Raw genomic sequence first — 21,663 nt, 5'->3', positions numbered from 1 at the left:
TAGCAGTATAACTTGAATCAATTGTAAACAATATTGAGGAACTTATTAAATTTCTGGCTGATGACACAAGTTTCCTGTTTAAGATATCTAGCAATTATTATATTCAATTTCTTATTCTCCACATGTAAAAATTAGGGTCCAATCTGATCAAGAGATAGCTAATGACATAAATGTTTTGGGATCACTTTTTTGATTTCCAGTATAATATTCTTCTCTGTACACTCCTTAATATGCTCCTTAAAATGCAACATTCTAATACCAAATGATAAAACAACACAAACAGAAACATGAAATAAATTATATTTAGTAAATTTAATATTTTAAAATACTATACTTGTTTAATATATACTACCCAATAATTTCATCAGAATAGCCCATTACTAAATATTTTATATGTGAATGGACAGAATATTTTTAAGATAAATGATTCAGTTTTACATCCGAGTTAACATTTGTTTTACTTATATTCAAATATGAAGCCTATGTGTCATAGAAATGTTTAGGTATTTTCAAAAAAATGCTTAATATGATAATTACACCTAATAGTTGAATATTAATTGTATTTCCAAAGATCTGGTATTCTAAGTATGGAATGAAGAAAGGGGATAAAATCTTGATCCCTCTTCACTTAATGATAAATATTTCAAAGCTACTTCAAGAAGGCAAGTATCAGCAAAGAAAATAGCCAAACCAGAAAGCATAACTAAAGATGGAACATGGAAAAATAATGACTTACAAATCTTATTCTATCACACTTATTTGTAAATATAAGCCTCATTTACTACTGCTATGTATAATTACACAACTAGTAAAATAATATACAGAAAAGACAATTTTTCCAAAAGATCTGCCAAGTTAAAATTTAGTAGTAATATTAAAAAAGGATCAGTTTTCATCATCAGTGAAAATACTGAAACATAAGAAAGCATTCTTAAACCAGGTAACTATTATCCTCTTTATAGCTATTTTTTTTTTTTTTTTTTTTTTTGGCTGCACCCACAGCATGCAGAAATTTCAGGGCCAGGAATCAAACCCATGCCACAGTAGTGACCTGAGCCACAGCAATGACAATGCCGGATCCTTAACCATTAGGCCACCAGGGAACTTCTACAGCTACTTCCTAAAGGAGATACGTATCAGAAAAGATACATGATAGGCAGACAAGTAAGAGACTAAATATTAGGGAATTGTTATATGTTTAAAACACCTAAAGGTTAATTTTTTTCTCAAACCATAAAATAAAATTGACTACATAGAGCAATTTTCAGCAGTATTTTAAAAAATATCCTAAAGTTTATAAGCTGCATCATGTTCTTCTTTTGGCAGTTATTACAGGGGAAAAATTGTGTGTTTCAGTGGAAAACTACGTATTGCCTATAGCACACTCTTTTGGCTATCTTCTGATTTTGTGGAATCTATTTTACAACTCCGTAATTCGTACACAACTGATAAAAATTCAGTTATTCTTGTCTACATAAATGCAAGTATGTTTTGTCCAGCAGAAGGACAACCCTCTCCACCTGTTCTTGCTCCTTCCTCAACCCAAGCCAGTTTGCTTCCATCTATACATTTATTTCAAGATCTTGATCCATAAAAGTGTCTTTCTTGGATCAGCCTTTTGAATTGGTTGTAATACCTAATCATTTGCCTCATTAATAAGTAAAATAAAAACTTTAACAGATGTTCATTTTTATGTCTGTATGAGAGTCAAAATTTCACCTTTTCTGGAAAAAAGCTATTTTAACAGTAGACTGGCATTTCATTTTCTTATATAATTTCTTGGAGGAATAGGGTTGTTAAATGACAAATTTTTATTCTTCCTAATATCAAATATATCATTTAAGTAATTAATAGAACATTATTTCTTCTTTAAAAGTTTTAAGATATAAATTAATATAAGTAAGAATTAGGGTTTTACCTTGTGTTTAAATTTATTGGAGTTCTTGTTCTCTTTCTTATTGAGGTCAATGAAATAGTGTGTAATACGGTCCTTTGATTTTGAATCCATTTCCCATGAAATCTTGAATGAGTCACATGTGATATTGCTTATTTTGATGTTATGTGGTACAGGAAGTTCTTCCATCTCTGCTATGCCACTGTCTTGTGATTTGTTCCCTGAAAGAAAACAATGCACAGATAGTTTCCAACTAATAATTTTTTTTTCTAGTTTGCAAGGCCATTACTACATACATGTTTCTGACCTCATCTAATTACTAAATCTGAGATTTCATTTTGTTCATGAAGTAATTTGAGTGTTAATACAAGTAATACTGTCATTACAAGGTCTTATTACCAATAAAAAAGCAGAAATGAATTAGTCTTTACCACCTCTATGTTTTCAATTTACTTTTCCAATTTTTGCTTTCACATAAATTAAAAACAAAAACACTGATGATCTAACTTTCTAATGTATGAAAGATTAGCCTTACATGGTAGGTTCTGTCTGAAAGGCCCCAAGAGTCCATTTTCCCCTATATAACCAATTAATTCTGCTCAAAAGTAATAGTTTTAAGCTACATGAAACCAGAAATATTGATAATGAAGTGAAGTGAGTCCAGTCAAATAAACGGAATGTTTCTTTAAGAAAAATCTATGAGGTGTCAATGACAGTCTATAAAAATTGCTCCTGCTTTTTCCTTTTAGAAATTTATATATAGAAACAGCATTTAATGTTTACACTACATATAAAAATATCAAAGACCATTCTCTTACAGCTACTATGTGATAGATTATTCTACGAATCTTTTTATCTGCTGTATCTTGACAAATTTAACATTGAGCGCTAAAACAAAAAATTGATAAGCTTAAAAGATGAAAAATGATTGCCATGTTTATTGATATTATTAAACTCTCAAAGAACTCATCTGACATTTGGTTACTTTACAGACTGTGTCCTCCATTTCCAATTGGAGAAAATGCTACCACTTTGGCTAACATTACAGGGTAAAATATGATGAATGACAGAACAAAAGGAGAAAATATAAATTTGCCAAGGTTGTTTCATACGTAGGAAAGCCATACTGTATCAAATTTTATTCTATTTCTCCTTCCTAAGTTCCCTTCCCTCAAGCTAACATAAACTTTAATGCCCCAGAAAAGAAAAAATAAATAAATGTAATTGTTATTCATATGACGAAAGTGGTAGGTCATAAATCAGCTGCATAACCTGTTCCTAATCTTAATCAAAAAAACCTAAAAAGAACAACAATGAATGTCACCTCGTGGCAATAGCTTCAACTTCCAGATTAGGTTGTGTTTTGTGCCCTCACTCTTCCATCTCAGTGATTAAAAACAAAAACAAAAACAAAAAGCTTTTGACAATTCCCAGTCTTATTAAATATTTCACCCATGTTGTCTCATCCCAAGCTGTGTTATGGCCAGAAAACCTGATGATAATCAGTGACTAATTTCAAAATAACTGAAGTTCTTTATTGTCATTTCTTCAACAATACTTTTAAAAATTCTTCTTTTTTCTCTTATGTACTTCCCTCACCTTCCAGTTTCCTCAGAACCCTACTCTATAAAACTCCCAGAAAAACTGCTTCCAAACCTTTTAAATTTAGCCCCATCTGGCCTCAAATCCCTAAAATGCTTCCTGCTAAAGCCTTTCAGAAGTCAAGTGAAGGAAAGAAACCAAGTGGAATATTTTAATGGCTTTGGGAATGGCAATAAATATGTAAATAGTAATTTTTGTTCTAAGAAAAGCTCACGTTTTTAAACTATTATTGATTGCAGTTATCTTTAAAATATAAGCAACACTAATGAAATACTTTCTGGACTCTTAACTGTAAAAATTTCTGTAGAAATCATATTACATTATGACTGCTCATATAATTTCCCAACAGAGTGAAAAACTGTTTTAAGAAAAAATAAAGCTTTTTGAATTTGATCCAATTTAATGAAAATATAACCTTAATACATCAACACTATCTAAAATGTATATTTTGCCATTTAAACTTCCTCTATTGTTACCTTACTCAACCTTAAAGTTACAAATAATTATTTTCCAGAATATGACACTTTGTTTTATGTAGTTTATCTTCTAATTATTAAAACTTCAGAAATCTGTTACTTATATTGAAAGGTGGAAACTTTTCCTCCTCTCATATTTTGCCATTCAGAACAATATAAAACTCAAACCTATGAAGGAAATGTTATATCAAGAACCCTCATTTTCAAGCTACTTTCTTAATTCCAGTTCTTAACAAAACCACTAGATTAGTCTCTATGCAGCTTTCTTACTTGGGGAAAAATAAGAAAAGCATTTATTTAAATAAATCCTATCATTTTACATCTAATTTGCTTCCTCCTCAAGCTGTGTGAATCATTTTTTAAGAGAGATTTTTTGAGGTGACAGAAGACAATGATTCTGTCTTTAAAACTGGGTAAACAATAGTGTTCCACATGATATTAATATTCCATAACCAGCCAATACTATCTTAGATCTTTACAATTAGGTATACTTTCAAATATAGCTTCCCTTTATTTGTTAAGATTTCATCTTAAGGGTAGTTCTAGCTACATTTCTCTATTTTACATGCAAAATAATTCTAATAACTCTGGCTACACTGCTCATTAGTAATAATGAAGAGAAAACAAATAAGTGACACTTTTAATCCATCGAAAATATTAAAGTTACTTTTTCAGAACAACCATTTCAAAAGCACTTTTCTAATAGCAGCAATTATTAAAATGCAAACTGAAAAGATAGCCAGATTATATATATTTTATATGCATGGCTCTTCTCTTACTGAACTTAAGTTGGCTTGCAAAAAAAGACTTTTTTTTTTTTTTTTTTTTTTTTTTTTTTTTTGTCTTTTTGCTATTTCTCTGGGCCGCTCCCTCAGCATATGGAGGTTCCCAGGCTAGGGGTCGAATCGGAGCTGTAGCCACTGGCCTATGCCAGAGCCATAGCAACGCGGGATCCGAGCCGCGTCTGCAACCTACACCACAGCTCACGGCAACGCCGGATCGTTAACCCACTGAGCAAGGGCAGGGACCGAACCCGCAACCTCATGGTTCCTAGTCGGATTCGTTAACCACTGCACCACGACGGGAACTCCAAAAAAAGATATTTTAAAAAAAAAAATTTATTTAAATAGAATCCACATACCATACAACCATTCATTTAGAGTGTACAATTCAATGGCTCTCAATGGATTCAGAGTTGAGCATCCATCCCACAATTACAGAAGATTTTTATTTACACCAAAGAGAAACCCCATACACCTTAGCTATCACTCCCCAAACCCAACCTCTTCATGTCCCCTTAGTCCTAGGCAACTACTAATCTATTTCCTGTCTCTAGAATTGCCTATACTGGACATTTCATTTAAATGGTATCATATAATATGCAGTCCTTCATGACTGGCTTCTTTCACTTAATACAACGTTTTCAAGGTTTATCCATGTTGTATAAATACCTTATTTTTTTATTGCTGAATAATATTTCATTGTATAGATACACCAGTTTTTGTTTATTTACTTATCAGTTGATGAATGTTTGGTTTGTTCCTACTGTTTGGCTATTACAGATAATGTTGCTATGAATATTCATGTATAAGTTTTTGTGAGAACTTAAGCTTTCTCTTCATTTGAGTATATGCCCAGGAGTGGAATTGCTGGTACATATGGTAACTTTATGTTTAACTTGCTGAGGAACTGCCAAACTGTTTTCCAAAGTGGTTACATCATTTTACATTCTCAACAGCAGTGTATATGGGTACCAGTTTTTCCACATCCACATTTCCTATTATTTATCCCGTACTTTTGGTGTCATATCTAAGAGACCATTGCCTAATTAAAGGTCACAAAGATTACATCTTTTTTTCTTCTAAGAGATAATATAGTTTTAATACTAACATTTAAGTTTTGCATTCATTCTTATTTTTATATAAAGTGTGAAGTAGAGGTCCAGGTTCATTGTTTTTCATGTGGATGTGCAGTTGTCCTACCAACAATTATTTTAAAGATCATCTTTTGCTCATTTAATTACCTTGGCACCCTTGTCAAAAATCAACTGGTTATCTTAATATTTATTTCTAGACTCTCAATTCTATTCCATTGATCTATGTCTTTATCCGTATTCCATTTATCACATGGTGTTGACTACTATAGCAGCATTGTAGTATATTTTGAAATTGAGAAGTGTGTGTCCTTTTTTTCAAGATTATTTTGACTATTCTGGGTCCCTTGATTTTCTACATGAATTTTGGGATTGGCAATTTTTTGTTAATTTTTTAAATTAAAGTATTTACAATGTTTCTTCAATTTCTGTTGTACAGCAAGGTGATCCAATCATACACGATTCCCTGTGCTGTACAGTAAAACCTCTCTGCCAATCCATTCAAAATGTTACAGTTTGCAGCCACAAACCCCAAATTCTCCATCTATCCCATTCCCTCCCCACTGGCAACCACAAGTCCATGTCCATGATCTGTTTCTGTTTTGTGGATCAGATCATCTGTACCATATTTTAGATTGCACAAATAAGTGATATCATATGGTATTTCTCTTTCTCTTTCTGACTTACTACACTGGATATGAGAACTTTCAGTTCCATTCATGTTGCTGAAAACGGAATTAGTCTGTCCTTTTTCTGGCTAAGTAGTATTTCATTGTGCATACATATCACATCCATAATCCATTCATCTGAGGATGGACATTTAAGTTGTTTCTCATGTCTTGGCTATTGGGAAAAATGTTTCTATGAACACAGGGATGCATATATCTTTCTGAATAAAAGTTTTGTCCAGATACATACCCAAGAGTGGGACTGCTGGATCATATGGTAGTTTTATATTTAGTTTTCTGAGAAACCTCCATACTATTTCCATAGTGGTTGTACCAATTTACATCCCCACCAACAGTGAAGGATGGTCCTCTTTTCTCCACATTCTCTCCAGCATTTGTTATTTGTTGATTTGTTAATGGTGGCCATTCTGACCAGTGTGAGGTGATATCTTACTGCAGTTTTGATTTACATTTCTCTAATAATTAGTGATGTTAAACATTTTTTCATGTCTATTGGACATCTATATGTCTTCTTTGGAGAAATACATATTTAGGTCTTCTGCTCATTTTTTAATTGGGTTGTTTATTTTTTGTTGTTGATTTGTATGAGTTGTTTATATATTTTGGAGATTAGCCCTTTGTCTGCTGCACCATTTGCAAAGGTCTTCTCCCATTTTGTGGGTTGTCTTTTCATTTTTACAATGGTTTCTTTTGCTGTGCAAAAGTTTTTCAGTTTTATTAGGTCTCATTGATTTATTTTTGTTTTTATTGATCTTATTCTAGGAGGTGGATCAAATAAGATGTTGCTGTGATTTATGTCAAAGAGCATTCTGCCTGTTTTCCTCTAGGAATTTTGTAGTACAGAGCCTTATATTTAGGTCTTTAATCCATTTTGAATTTATCTTTGTTTCTGGTATTAGAGTGTGTGTTCTATTTTTATTCTTTCACATGTAGTTTTCCAGTTTTCCCAGCGCCACTTATTGAAGAGACTATCCTTTTTCCACTGTATGTTCTTGCCTCCTTGGTCATAGATGGATTGACCATAGGTGCTTGGATTTATTTCTGGGCTTTCTATCCTGTTCCATTGATACTGATTTGGGTTTTTTTTTGTGCCATATTGTTTTGATAACTGTAGCTTTGTAATATTGTCTGAAGTCAGGGAGCCTGATTCCTCCATTTCCATTTTTCTTTTTCAATATTGTTTTAGGTATTCAGGGTCTTTTGTGTTTCCACAAAAATTTCAAAATATTCTGTTCCAGTTCTGTAAAGAATGTCCTTAGTAATGTGATAGGGATTGCAATGAATCTGTAGATTGCCCTGAGTAGTAAAGTCATTTTGACAATATTGATTCTTCCAATCCAAGAGCATGGTAAATCTTTCCATCTGTTTGTGTCATTTTTGATTTTTTTCTTATCATACAGTTTTTGCAGTATAGGTCTTTCATTTCTTTAGATAGGTTTATTCGTAGGTATTTTATTCCTTTTGATGCACTGGTAAATGGGATAGTTTCTCTGATTTCTCTTACTGAACTTTCATTGTTAGACTATATAGAAATACAATCAATTTCTATATATTATCTTGAATTTGGCAAAGTTGCAGGGATCTGCACTTTCTGCAAAGAAGTCAGGTGAAATTTTGATAGAGATTGAGTTAAACTTATGGGTCAATTTGAGTGATGTTGTCATTGAAACTGTAATGATACTGTCTTGTGATCCATAAACATTAAACATCTTGCCATTTATTTAGGTCTTCTTTAATTTATTTCAACACGACCACATCTTAAATGCCTTAAAAGCAAGAGTATTTAATGTGGAAGCAAATTTACATTATCAAGACCACTGTGAATTCATTCCTTGTTAAAAGTCATTTTATTATGGAAGTTTACAAAAATACATCAAATATAGAAAATACTATAATGAATTCCCATGTAGCTATCACCCAGCTTCAACAATTACTGATATTTTTCCATTTTTCTTCATCTATTTACCACCTATTCATTCACCTTTTAATTTTCGACAGTATTTTTAATACAATTTTAGACTTCAGAAAAGGTGCAAGAATACTACTAAGGGCTCTGGTATTCTTCCCTAAGATTCTCCAATTATTCAATCTTAGACTTTCCATTCTCCTCTTTTCTCATTCCTGAAGCTTCCCTGGACCTTTTCTTCTCTTTCCACTTACTCTAGGAATGGACTTTGGACAGAAGTTTGAGAAATGGTTGTACAAATTTTTTTTTTTTTTTTTAAGTAGGACGTAATTTGAAAGTTATATATTCTCAGTTTTAAAAGTTATTATGAAGGTATGGGATTTAGGTCATTGTATTTTTGTTGTTACTCTCTACATAATATCTGAAATGGGAGAGTTAGACTTTGGTGAATCTGAATCATTTTTCAAATTCAGTTACTTAGAAATCAGATTCATTCACTTATTTTTATCTTGTGCTAAGCTTAATCATTGGAAAGCAATTTTTTTGTATTTTTAATTTTAATAAAACTTCCTGAAAGGAAGATAAAATTAGGTCTCTTCTTTGGATGATTTTTCACTTTATTTTTAGCATGGGTTGAACTAAGTGGCTTCTCACATTGACTTTAACAAATCACTCAGATTTCTAAAGCTAGTTGAGGATGCTTATCATTCTGCTACTTGATTATGTGTCCCTTTATATATTTTTTTTACTTATTAAAACTTCTATTAAGTACAAATTACTTTTATAACAAGAGTATGCAACAGAAGAGATGCAAAGATATATAAATTAATTCCTACCTCAAGAATATAAAATGGAGAAGAATGTGGATAATATCATATTCAAAGTTATGATATAAATAATCTAAGTGAAAGACATTAAGGGAATTAAAGAAGTGCTTCAGAAAATATGTGACATTCTTCCTTATAGAAGTTAAAATTCTTTTATTGAGATATAATTGACATGTAACATTGCATAAGTTTCAGGTGTACAACTGTTTTGATATGATACATATGTCAATATAATTTATCTACTGCAATATGATTACCACACAGAGTTAACTAATATCTTCATCATATCCCATAAATATCATTTCCTTTCTGTGATGAGAACATTTAAGATCTATTTTCTTAGCAACTCTGAAGTATATAACACAGCATTATTAACTCTAATCACAAGGCAGTGGGAGAAGCAGAATTTCAAAAAATGAAGACAATAGTGAAAAAATTGAGGACATGACATTCCAAATGGAGGCAACATAAAAAAGCATTAAGAAACAGTGTATTTTCATTTTAGTTATTTCAGCACATGGTATAGGAAGAAAACACTGAGTGAGAATGCTTAACAACACTAGAAAAGCTGTCAACAAAGTTGAGGAATTACTTCTAAGGGAAAAGCTAATGGTTAATTTACATGGAGTTCAACAGGTATAGAACTAAAGATAAAATTTCACTGAAATATATCAGACTCATAGTTACTTCAGATGTGCCCTTCAATTATACTAAGAACGTAATCTTCATATATCCATGAGTATTTGGTCTAATTCCATCTATTTTAGAAGATATTAAGAAGTATACACAACAAACACTGAAAAGCACCTAAACTCAGTAAAACCTTTCAGATGTACAAAAGGATAATAAACCTACATCACATCTACTTCAGTATCACTTATTTCAATCTATGCATATAAAAACAAGTATTAATTCAACATTATGAATTTATTTATATATATATATATATCAGTGAAATACTGTCAGTACATTCCATAAATTATCCATTTTATAAGAAAGATTCTTCAAGTTTGTATATTTCCCCCCTTTCCTCTCAAGAATTAGTAAAGCTATTCTAAACAAACATTACTCATTATAATCTTTATTCCTTGATTTTTATGGCCATATTCATAATGGACATAATGCAATATAATCTTTTTGTCTCATTATATATATGTATGTGCATTCATCTGTTTGAATATATAATACATACACATATAATGATACAATATTTTTCTTTTAATAGCTTTGTATGGAGATTTAAATTATTTACCTTTCAAAGGCCTTAGCTAAATTCCTTACAATCTGAGATGTCTTCTCTATATTTATCTTTTTGAAAGGTATTTCAAAGAAAAATATTACTTGGTTATCAAGCTTACCTCATGAAGTATATCCCTCAATTTGATTGATCCAGAAATAGTTTTATCTTGAATAATAATTTAAAAAATCACCTAATAAACAGATGTACTCTGACAAACAATGCAACAGAATATGTCTCAATAAATAGAGGACCTCTATGGGTTTTTTTTGTTTTTTGTTTTGTTTTTTTTTTTGGCTTTTTGTCATTTTCTTGGGCCGCTCCTGGGGCATATGGAGGTTCCTAGGCTAGGGGTCTAATCGGAGCTGTAGCCGCCAGCCTATGCTAGAGCCACAGCAACTCGGGATCCAAGCCGCGTCTGCAACCTACACCACAGCTCACGGCAACACTGGATCCTTAACCCACTCAGCAAGGCAAGGGATCGAACCCGCAACCTCATGGTTCCTAGTCAGATTCGTTAACCACTGAGCCACGACAGGAACTCCAGGACCTCTATGTTTTTAGCAAACTTTTTACACCATTGTCCCTTGGCCCCATAAGTTTTATAAAAAGGAGTAATTTTTCCTTCTCATATTATCTTCCCTAGGGTGCTGTGAGAGTAGCCAATCTAAAATCTTAGTTACTATAGTTCAAAGAGCATAAAAGACTTAACGAATAAAGTAAGAGAAAGAATCGTTTAAAGAGGTAGTTTTAAAATTAAGCCTTGGGTTGTCCTTCTAAGAAAAAATTGCAGGTGTTAGGTTCACTTCTCTTAAATACAGCAATCAGAAGAAATTTCCTCATATTGTACATGTCATTTTTTCCTTCCTAAAATTTTAGTGATGAAAAATTGGGCTACCATAGTATAAATAGGAAGACTGTATAATTAAGATTATATGTGTATATATGCATACATTTAAATAAATGCACATGTTAATAATTCTCATTATAAAATCAGAAATATAGTCTTCTGGGATAAAAATACATTTCTCTTCATAAAAATAAATTTAAAATGCTGCAATAATTTTAAAGTCATGAAGAAAAACTAATTATGACAACAATAAAGCTCAGTAATCACATCAAAACCTGAAACTATTCTCTGTCACAATAAACACCCAGAATAAAAATACTCTTAGCAATAACATTGATTAATAGAAATTTCAGGGAAAAACACAAAGAAGAAGGTAAAAATCATCTATAATCTCTATACCATTAACATACTATAGCATATTGTTTTAGAGCCTCTTTTTACTTGTTATATTGTGAATAATTTCTTATGAATACATAGAATTCTAATCTTGGTATATTCTACTCTATTAAACAGTCATCATATTGGATATGCAGATTGATTGTTTCCAGTGTTTTCCTGTGATAACACTTCAGTCAACACCAATCTATGTAGATTTTTGGGCATATCTAGGATTATTTATCTTTAGATAAATCCCATGAACTGCAAATGTTGAATAACATTTCTTTTCATCATTTTGTATTCCTGTCTACAATTTTAGAGTGCATATTTTTGCATCTTTCTCAATTCCATTTATTAGTATTTAAATGTCCATTTTGATGGGCAAAAACTGAAATCTTATTTTATATTAAAAAAGCAAAAAATGAACCTCGACCTAAAACATGCATCTTACATAAAAATTAGCTCAAAATTGAATTAAAACCTTAAATGTAAAACATAAACACTATTAAACTTTTAGGCGGAAAAAAAAAGAAGAAATTCTTTGGAACTTAGACTAAACAAAAAGTTCTTCAATTTAGATCAAAAGCATGATCCATAAAAGGAAAAACACTCAGATTCATCCCAAACTTATTTCTTTATTTTTTCCCAGTTAATGGTCCTTCTACATTTCCATTGTTTCAGCTAATTTCTCCTTTTTTCTTCCTGTATTTTGAGGTCTCATTGTGTGCATGTGTGTGTGTTTGTGCTTAGTTATATCTTCATTGGAAATTACAACTTGACCATTTTCATCTTAAGGGAAATATATTAATTATACTTTGAAATAGTTGTATCCTGCTTTAATTCAACTTGCATGTGTATGGACTATCTTTGTTCATTCATTTGTTACTTAGTGGTATCCCATCCACCTGGACATGTGCTTTTCAGCTTTAAGATAATTAAAATTCTGGATATCCAAACTCTAGAATTAAAGGAGGACAGGAACTGAGGATAACTATTCCTTAGGAATTAAAATAGAAAATAAAATGTAGAACTGGGGTCCTCTTGTGGCACAGAGGAAATGAATCCAACTAGGAACCATGAGGTTGCAGGTTCAATTCCTGGCCTCGCTCAGTGGGTTAAGGATCTGGTGTTGCTGTGAGCTGTGGTGTAGGTCACAGATGTGGTTTGGAGCTGGCATTGCTGTGGCTGGCACCAACAGTTTCAATTAGACCCCTAGCCTGGGTACCTCCATATACCACTGGTGCAGCCCTGAAAGGAAAAAGACAAAAACAAAAACAAAAACATAGGACTGAAGCTTGATAGAAGGTACGGATTATGTTACACTATACAAGAGTTAAGTATAGGCTTGCATAGCTTTCATACTGAGGTAACATTCAAAAGAAGAAAAAGAGGAAGAATCAATCATGAACTACCAGATGATCCAGGAAGAAAAACATGAAATAGGATACAGTTAAGAAAAGTAATAGAACCCATGAACAGATCTCACAGGTGGGCCAAAGGCAATTCAATAATTTTAACTTTCACTTTGTTTCTTCATGGTGATTGAAAACTGCAGGTTCAATCCAATCCCACTGAGCACCAGCCATTGATTATAAAAAAAATTGACACTGGCAGAAGAGAGCCTCTGTCTTCGGCTGTCAGACTCAGAGGGTGTCTAAGCTACTGGATTGCTTTTCACCCAAATCAATGTAGTTTCTCTGGGACATTTTCAGCAAAGGAATGCATATGCTTCAGTGCCTTTGAGGCAAGAATCTTAAGGAAAACAAGAACCCAACTTATGTTTTAAATTAGTACAAAATAATGTTGATAAAATCAAGCAATTGAGGGGAAGGATCAAGATGGCAGAGGAGTAAGACATCACGCTCAACTTCTCCCACAAACACGTCAAAATAACACATTTATATGTAAAATGATTTGCATAGAACATCTACTGAAAGCTGGCAGACGAACTTAAACCTCCAAAAAGGACAAGAAACTCTTGACATAACAGGGTAGAACAAAAGAGAAAAAGAGACAGAGAGGAAAAAAAAAAAAAAAAAAGAAGAAGCAGGATGGGACAAGCATTCCTGAGAGGGAGCTGTAAAAGAGAAAAGAAACCCACATCCTGGGAATTCACCTAACTGATGGGGAGATCAGCTGAGACAGAGGGACCTCAAAGTCCCTGAGAAAAGCGCAGTAGCTGGACTGAGGATGGCAAAGTATAATGAGAGCCGGACAGATCACCTGCACCACCTCCCTGGACACCACAGCCTGAGACGCTTGGGTGGGGGCTGGGTGCTGAGATTCAGGTTCCAGAGGGCAGTTCTGTGGAGAGGACTAGGCTGTGTGGGCACACCCTGAGAGGCTAAGGAGCAACGTGACACAGATAGGGGAGTGGTGTGCTATGGGCTGGGGAGTGAAACGCCATGGCAGAGGGAACCTGGGAGAAGGTCTACGCCCACAGGAGGAGCAAGGTATTATTGTTGGGAAGGGTTAGAGCAGGAGGGGCAGACTGCCACAGGCTAAGAGCTGTGGCTCAGTGCTAATGCCCACCATTACTAGAAGGTATAATACTGTGTATCACTATCCTAGGAAATGATCAAAATTCAAAGTACAGCTTCTATTGAATGCATATTGCTTTTGCACCATCATGAAATTGAAAAATCCTAAGTTAAACCATTGAAAGTTGCAGACCACCTGTAGTATTTTTCTTTATGTGCCTGGCTTATTTCTCTCAGCATAACGTCCTTCAAGTTCATCCATGTTGTTCCCAATGATAGTATCTCTTCCTTTAAGGCTGAGTAATATTCCATTTTTTATATTTATATCACAGTTAGCTTATCCATTTATCCATTGACAGACATTTAGATTGTGTCCATAACATGGCTATTGATGCTGCAATAAACATAGGAATGCAGATATCTCTTTGAGGTACTGATTTCATTTCCTTTGGGTATATACTCAAAAGAAGAACTGCTGGATCACAAATAAAAGACATCTAAGTTAGAAAGTAAGAAGTAAAATTACCTGTTTTCAGATGACAAAGTCCTCTAAGTAGAAAACCATAAAAACTTAACAACACAACAACAAAGGTTCAAACTAATAAATGAATTTAGCATAGGTGCACAACACCGAAATCAACATATAAAAATCAGTTGCATTTCTTTAAACCAATGATGATCTATTTGAAAAGAAAATCAAGAAAATAAGCTCATTTATAAACCATCAAAAAATACTTATGAATAAACTTAACTGAGCAAGTAAAATATCTGTACACTGAAAACTTTAAAATATTGATGAAAGAAATTGAAGAAGACATAAATAAATGGAAAGATATACCATGTTCATGAATTATAAGACTGCTAAAATGTACATACTACCCAAAACAATATACACATTTAATATAATGCCTTCAAATTTCCAATGGCAGTTTTCACAGAAGCAGAAAAACAAATTCTAAAATTTATACAATACAAAAAGACCTCAAATAGACAAAACAATCTCAAGAAAGAAGAACAGAGTTAGACAACTCACACTTCCTGATTTCAGGTTATAGTACAAAGCTACAGTAATCCTAATAATATGATACTACCATAAAAACAGACACAAAGGCCAACAGAATAGAATAGAGAGGGCTGGAATAAACCCAAGCATATATGGCCAACTAATTTCCCACAAAGGCATGAAGAATACACAATGGGGGAAAAAGAAATCTCTTCAACAAACAGTGCTGGAAAAACTGGATATCCACATGCAAAAAAATAAAACTGGAGCCTTAACTTAAATCACACACAAAAATCAACTCAAAATGGATTAAAGACTTACACATAAAACCTGAAACTGTAAAACTCCTAGAATAAAAAAAAAAAAATAGAAAAAGCCCTATGACACTAGCCATGGCAATTATTTTTGAGTATGATGCCAAAAGCTCAGGTAATAAAAGCAAAAATAAACACGTGGAACTACATTCAACAAAAAGTTTCTGCACAGAAAAGGAAACATTCAACAAAATAAAAAAGATAACCTACAGGTTGGGAGAAAATATTTGCAAATATTTGTATCTGATAAGGAGTTAATATCCAAAATACATAAGGAAAATGGTCAATAGGTAGATGAAAAGGTAATCAATTATCACTAATCATCAGGGTAATGCAAATCAAAACCACAATGAGATATTTCACACCTGTCAGGATGGCTATTATCAAAAAGAAAAGTTAAGTGGTTGGTGAGGATATGGAGAAGAGGCAATCCTTGAACACTGGTAGGAATTTTGGTGGGAATGTAAACAGGTACAGCCAGTATGGAAGACAGTATGAAGGTTCCTCAAAAAATGTAACCTGTTCTTCAAAGTTGATCTCATGTCACGCCTCTGAAAGTCTATCCCAGTGACTCAGAGATGTGACTCAAGTCATATATCTGAAAGTTTACCCCAATGACAGCTTCTCTCTGAACTCTAAGAGAACACTGTGTTGGTACTGTGTACTCTATAGATTAGTCTACTCTACCCTATTTATATATTACATGGGTATTGAAATCACACAAGACTTTGATATCTTTGTAACTTCTAGTTCTGTGATCTTGGGGATATGACTTAAATACTTGTATTTAGGTGATTCACCTTGAAAATGGAGAGGAAAATACTATATCAGGAAGAAAATTCACCAGGAAACTAACAAAACTTAAGTTTCAAGGGTCCATTACTTGTACTTGTTTCTGGTACTTGATTTTATACCCAAAATTTTGTATTGCTTTTTTCTCAAATAAGACATCCCAAATTGGAAAACCTCAATTTTATATGGCTGAATTCTGGCTCCACCCCTGACCAGAGTAAAAACAAAACAAAACAAAACAAAAACAAGTGTGTGTATGTGTGTGTGTGTATATAAAATATATGCAGGCCCAACATGTTCAAAAATGAGAATAGTTAGTTAAGCAAAAATCCTTAGTTGAAAGACTAGGATGATTCAGGGTATTGGCAGTAGCATCCTTGATTCTGATTTCAATGAAACTTATGTTAGTGTTAGAAAATTAGTCTTCACATAATCACCTGGAAGGTAACACTGAGTGAAAAGAAAATAAATGTTTGATCTTAGCCCAAAGTCATAAAGGGTTGTGCTGGCACCATACCTGAAACTCTATGTTTCTTCTGGTAACTGTTATCTATGTTCATTAAAAAGAACTATTTCTCAAATAAAAGTAAGAATATGTCATGCTATTACTTCTACTTAGTAGGAAGTGATGTTTCCCTCACATTTTGGTTATGAATCATCACACATTAAACTCATTTGAATTTATTTTAAAGTGAATAATGATTTATAAGATGCATATATACAGTGTACCATATTTTAGATATTTTCTGTAAATCTGTCCCTTCACTGTGATGCATAACTTTATGTAAAAATATTAAAAAATGCAAAACACATTAACAATATAAACAGATATTGCATACAGAAAAACAATGAAAACATTTCAAGGACAAGTATTTCTTGGAATATAAATTCTGCAATTACATTTTATAGAAAAAAATACATGAGGAAATTTTACAGAGAAAATTTATGAGGAAAAAAGATGTGTACTTTTCCCTGCACTGGAAGTTTGAAAAACGAAACTTTAAAACATACATCTGTATAATAGTTATTGACAAATTATTTCTTTTATTCCATTTTTGACCAGAAAGTATGTTTGTAAACACTAGAGAAGCTAATGTCTCATAAAGTGTTTTCTTTTAAAACTGATATTATTTGTATTCAGAGATTATAAAATTGAACAGCACAATGAAATTTATCTTCCTAAAGAAAAAATGTGAGAATTCTGCAAGCAGGCGCTGAGCCATGCCCCACAGTTCTGAGAGTGTGGGAAACACAACCACCATTCTAGGACTTGTGAGAGGGTGCCAGGCCCTGCCCCCACTCTATCCAGGAAGTGTGCCTGCCCAGCTCTCCCTGAAGGACCTGTGAACAGGTACTGAGCCCTGGCCCCACTGTCCTGGGAGTGAATGAAACTTAACAACCCTTGCAAAATCCATGAGCAGGCATCAGACCCTGCCCCCACTTTCCTGGAAGTGTACAGGCCCTAGACACCCCTTTAGGGCCTGCAAGCAGATACCTAGTCCTGACACACTGCCCTGGGAAGGCACAAGTACGTACCCCACATCAAGGGAATAATGGCCAGTACATGCTGAGGAAAGAGGGTGCAAACATCCACACTAAAACCAACTCCTCAATTCAGGACAAGATGGTAGAATAGAAAGACTTGAGCTCATCTCCCCACATGAAAACACCAAAATCATAACTAACTGCTGAACAATCATCAACAAAAAAGAATGGAGCCTACAAAAAAAGACATTTTTGATTCAAGGACAAAGAAGAAGGCACAACAAGATGGGAGAAGTGCTTTTATGACCAGATCAAATCTCATAAATGCCAGATGGGTGACCCACACACTGGAGAATAATTATATCCCATGGCAGGCTCCCTGGCCTGAGGGACTGGCATCACGAAGAGAAACACCCAGGGAGCTCGAAAGGGCACACACAGTGTTTCATGTGCACTGGGACCCATAACACTGCAGCAACTCCACAGGAGCCTAGGCTAGACCTACCTCCATATCTTGGAGGGTCTCCTGGGGAAGCAGAGATTGGCTGAGACTCCCTGGAGGGTTAAGATCACTGCTGACAGACACCCTAAGGAATACTGATTGGTGTGAGCTCTACCAGAGGCTGCCATTTAGTCACCAAGACCTAGCCCTACCCAACAGTATTCAGGCTCAACTGCTAGAACATCATGGCCAAACAACCAGCACAATAGGAACATGCCCCACCTATGAGCATCCAAGCTTCCTAAAGCTGTACTGAGCTCACAACCAGCTCTAAACACACACCTTGACAGAAGACTACCTACCAGAGGGACAATCTCAGCTCCACCCACCAGACCTTCTCACCAGGAAGCCTGCACAACCCCCTGGACCAATCTCATCCACCAAGGGGCAGACACCAGAAGGAAGAGGAACTATGATCCTGCAGCCTGTGGAAAGGGGACCACAAAGATAAAAAGTTAGACAAAATTCAATGGCAGAGAAATATGTTCCAGAAAAAGGAACAAGATAAAAAATCCACAAGAACAACTAAGTAGAGATAGGCCATCTACCTGGAAAGATATTCAGAATAATGATAATAAAAATGATCCAAAATATCAAAAAAAGAATAGAGGCACAGACCAAGAACTTACAAAAAAAAATGTTTAGCAAAGAGCTAGAATACATAAAGAACAAACAGTGATAAATAATAAGTGAAATGAAAAACACACTGGAAGCAATCAGCAGAATAACTGAGGGAGAAAAATGAATAAACTATGTGGAAGACTGAGTGGTGGAAAACACTGCTGCATAAGAGAATGAAGAAAAATAATATAAAGAAAGGAAGGCAGTCTCAGAGATCTCTGAGGAAACATTTAAGGCGCCAATATTCCATTATAAGGGATTTAGAAAGAGAAGAGACAAAGAAAGGGCCTAAGAAAATATTTGAAGAGATTACATCTGAAAACTGCCACAACATGGGAAAAGAAACACTCATTCAAGTCCAGGAAGCAGAAAAACTCCCATACAGGATAAACTAAAGGCGGAACATGCTGAGACATATATTAACAATATGACAAAAATTAAAGACAAAGAATAGTATTAAAAGAAACCATGGAAAAATAACAAATAACATATAAGGGAACCCCCATAAGATTATCAGCTGGTTTTTCAGAAGAAACTCTGCAGGCCAGAAGGAGGTTTTATAATATATTTAAGGTGATGAAAGGGGAAAAACCTAGGACCAAGAATACTTTACCAGCAAGGCTCTATTCAGATATGACAGAGAAATCAAAAGATTTACAGATAAGCAAAAGGTAAGAGAATTCAGCTCCACCAAACCAGCTTTACAACAAATACAAAAGGAACTTCTTCAAATGAAAAAGAAAAGGTCGCAACTAGATATAAGAAAATTATGAATAGGAAAGCATGCAGGTAAAGGCAAACATAAAGTAATATGTAGGAAATCATCCACACACAAATATATTAAAACCAGCAATGGTGAGAAAAGGACAGTAGAAATTATAAATATATATACACACACACACATATATATACACACAGCAAACCAATAAATTGTAATAGACACACAGACAAAAGAGAAAAAGCAGTCCAAAGACAACATGAAACACAGTCATCAAATACAAGAGAAAAAAGAAGGGAACAAAAAAGACTTACAAAAATAAATCCAATTAACAAAACACAGTAAGAACATACATATCAATAATAACACTAAATGTTAATGAATTAAAGGCTCCAACCAAAAGGTAAAGACAGGCTGAATGGATGCAAAAACAAGACAGGCATATTATTCTATCTAAAAAAACTCATTTCAGATTTAGTGACATAAACAGACTGAAAGTGAGGGGATGGACAAAAATATTCCATGCAAATGGAAATAAAAGGAAAGCCGGAGTAGCAATACTTGTATCAAACAGAATAGACATTAAAATAAAGACTGTTACAAGAGACAAAAAAAGGACACTTTTGAAAGGATCAAGCCAAGAAGAAAATATAACAATCCTAAATATATATGCACCCAACATAGAGGCACCTCAATATATAAGGCAACTGCTAACAGCCATAAAAGGAGACATCAACAATAACACAATAATAGTGGGGGAATTAACACCCCACTCACATAAATGGGAGATTATCCATAAAGAAAACAAGGAAGCATAGGCCTTAAAGGACAGATTAAACTGGATGGACGTAATTGATGTTTATAGAACCTTCCATCTGAAAGCAGTAGAATACACAATTTTCTCATGTGCACCTGGAATTTTCCCTATGATAGATCACATACTGGGCCACAAGTCAAGCCATGGTAAATTTTAGAAAAATAAAGTCATATCAAGTATCTTTTCCAACCAACCACAACACTATGAGATTACAAAACAATTATAAGAACAAAATAAAAAAACACAAACATGTGGAGGCAAAACAATATGCTACTAAACAACCAAAGCATCACTGAAGAAGTTGAAGAGGAAATTAAAAAGTACCAAGAGACAAAAAGGTCCCATGTGGCATAGTGGGTTAAGGATAAGGCATTGACATAGCTATGGTGCAGGTCTCAACTGTGGCATGTGTCTGATCCCTGGCAAAGCAACTTGCACACACCATGGGTTTAGTAAAACAAAAAAAAAAACCTAGAGACACGTGACAAAGAAAACATGACAATCCAAAATACATGGATACAGCAAAAGCAGTTCTAAGAGGGAACTTTGTAGCAATACAAGCTTACCCAAGAAAACAAGCAAAATCTCAAGTAAACAACCTAACTGGATACCTAAAAGAACTAGAGAAAGAACAAACAAAACCCCAAGTTAGTAGAATGAAAAAAATCATAAATATCAGAAAAATAAATTAAGTATAGACAAAACAATAGAAAAGATCAATGAAGCTGAAAGATGGTTCTTTGAAAATCTAAATGAAATTAATAAACTTCTAGCCAGACTCATCAAGAAAAAAAAGGGAGAGTCCTCAAGTAAATAACATTAGGAATGAAATAGAAGTCATTTGACAACACAGAAATACAAAGGATCAAAAGAGACTACTACAAACAACTATTTGCCAGAAATATGGACAACCTAGAAGAAATGCACAAATTCTTAGAAAGGTACAACCTTCCAAGATTCAACCAGAAGGAAATAGAAGAGCTGAATGGATAAATTACAATTACTGAGCTTGAAACAGTGATTAAGAACATTTTAACAAATAAAAGTGCAGGACCAAATGGCTTCACAGGTGAATTCTATCAAACTTTCAGATAAGAGTTAACATCTATTCTTCTGATTATCTTCCAAAAAAATTGCATAGGAAGGAACAGTCCCAAGCTCATTCTATAAGGTCACCCATTACCTTGATACCAAAACCA

General features: G+C 33.7%; 1 protein-coding gene across 2 annotated transcripts in view; it reads right to left on the bottom strand.

The window, feature by feature from the left end:
* The window catches only part of PHYHIPL (phytanoyl-CoA 2-hydroxylase interacting protein like), a 91,764-nt gene that overhangs the window by 20,584 nt on the left and 49,517 nt on the right, over positions 1-21,663 (bottom strand). For both annotated transcript variants that reach the window (XM_084993039.1, NM_001244581.1), the window contains 1 exon segment: positions 1,919-2,115. In XM_084993039.1, coding sequence (XP_084849165.1) covers positions 1,919-2,115 — 197 coding nt within the window.

Source organism: Sus scrofa, chromosome 14, assembly GCF_054392235.1.
Source record: "Sus scrofa isolate SSC_HxYL_T2T_F1_AM1 chromosome 14, Sscrofa_HxYL_maternal_Yorkshire_Landrace_v2.0, whole genome shotgun sequence".
Lineage (NCBI taxonomy): Eukaryota > Metazoa > Chordata > Mammalia > Artiodactyla > Suidae > Sus > Sus scrofa.
This window is presented reverse-complemented; position numbering and strand designations above follow the sequence as displayed.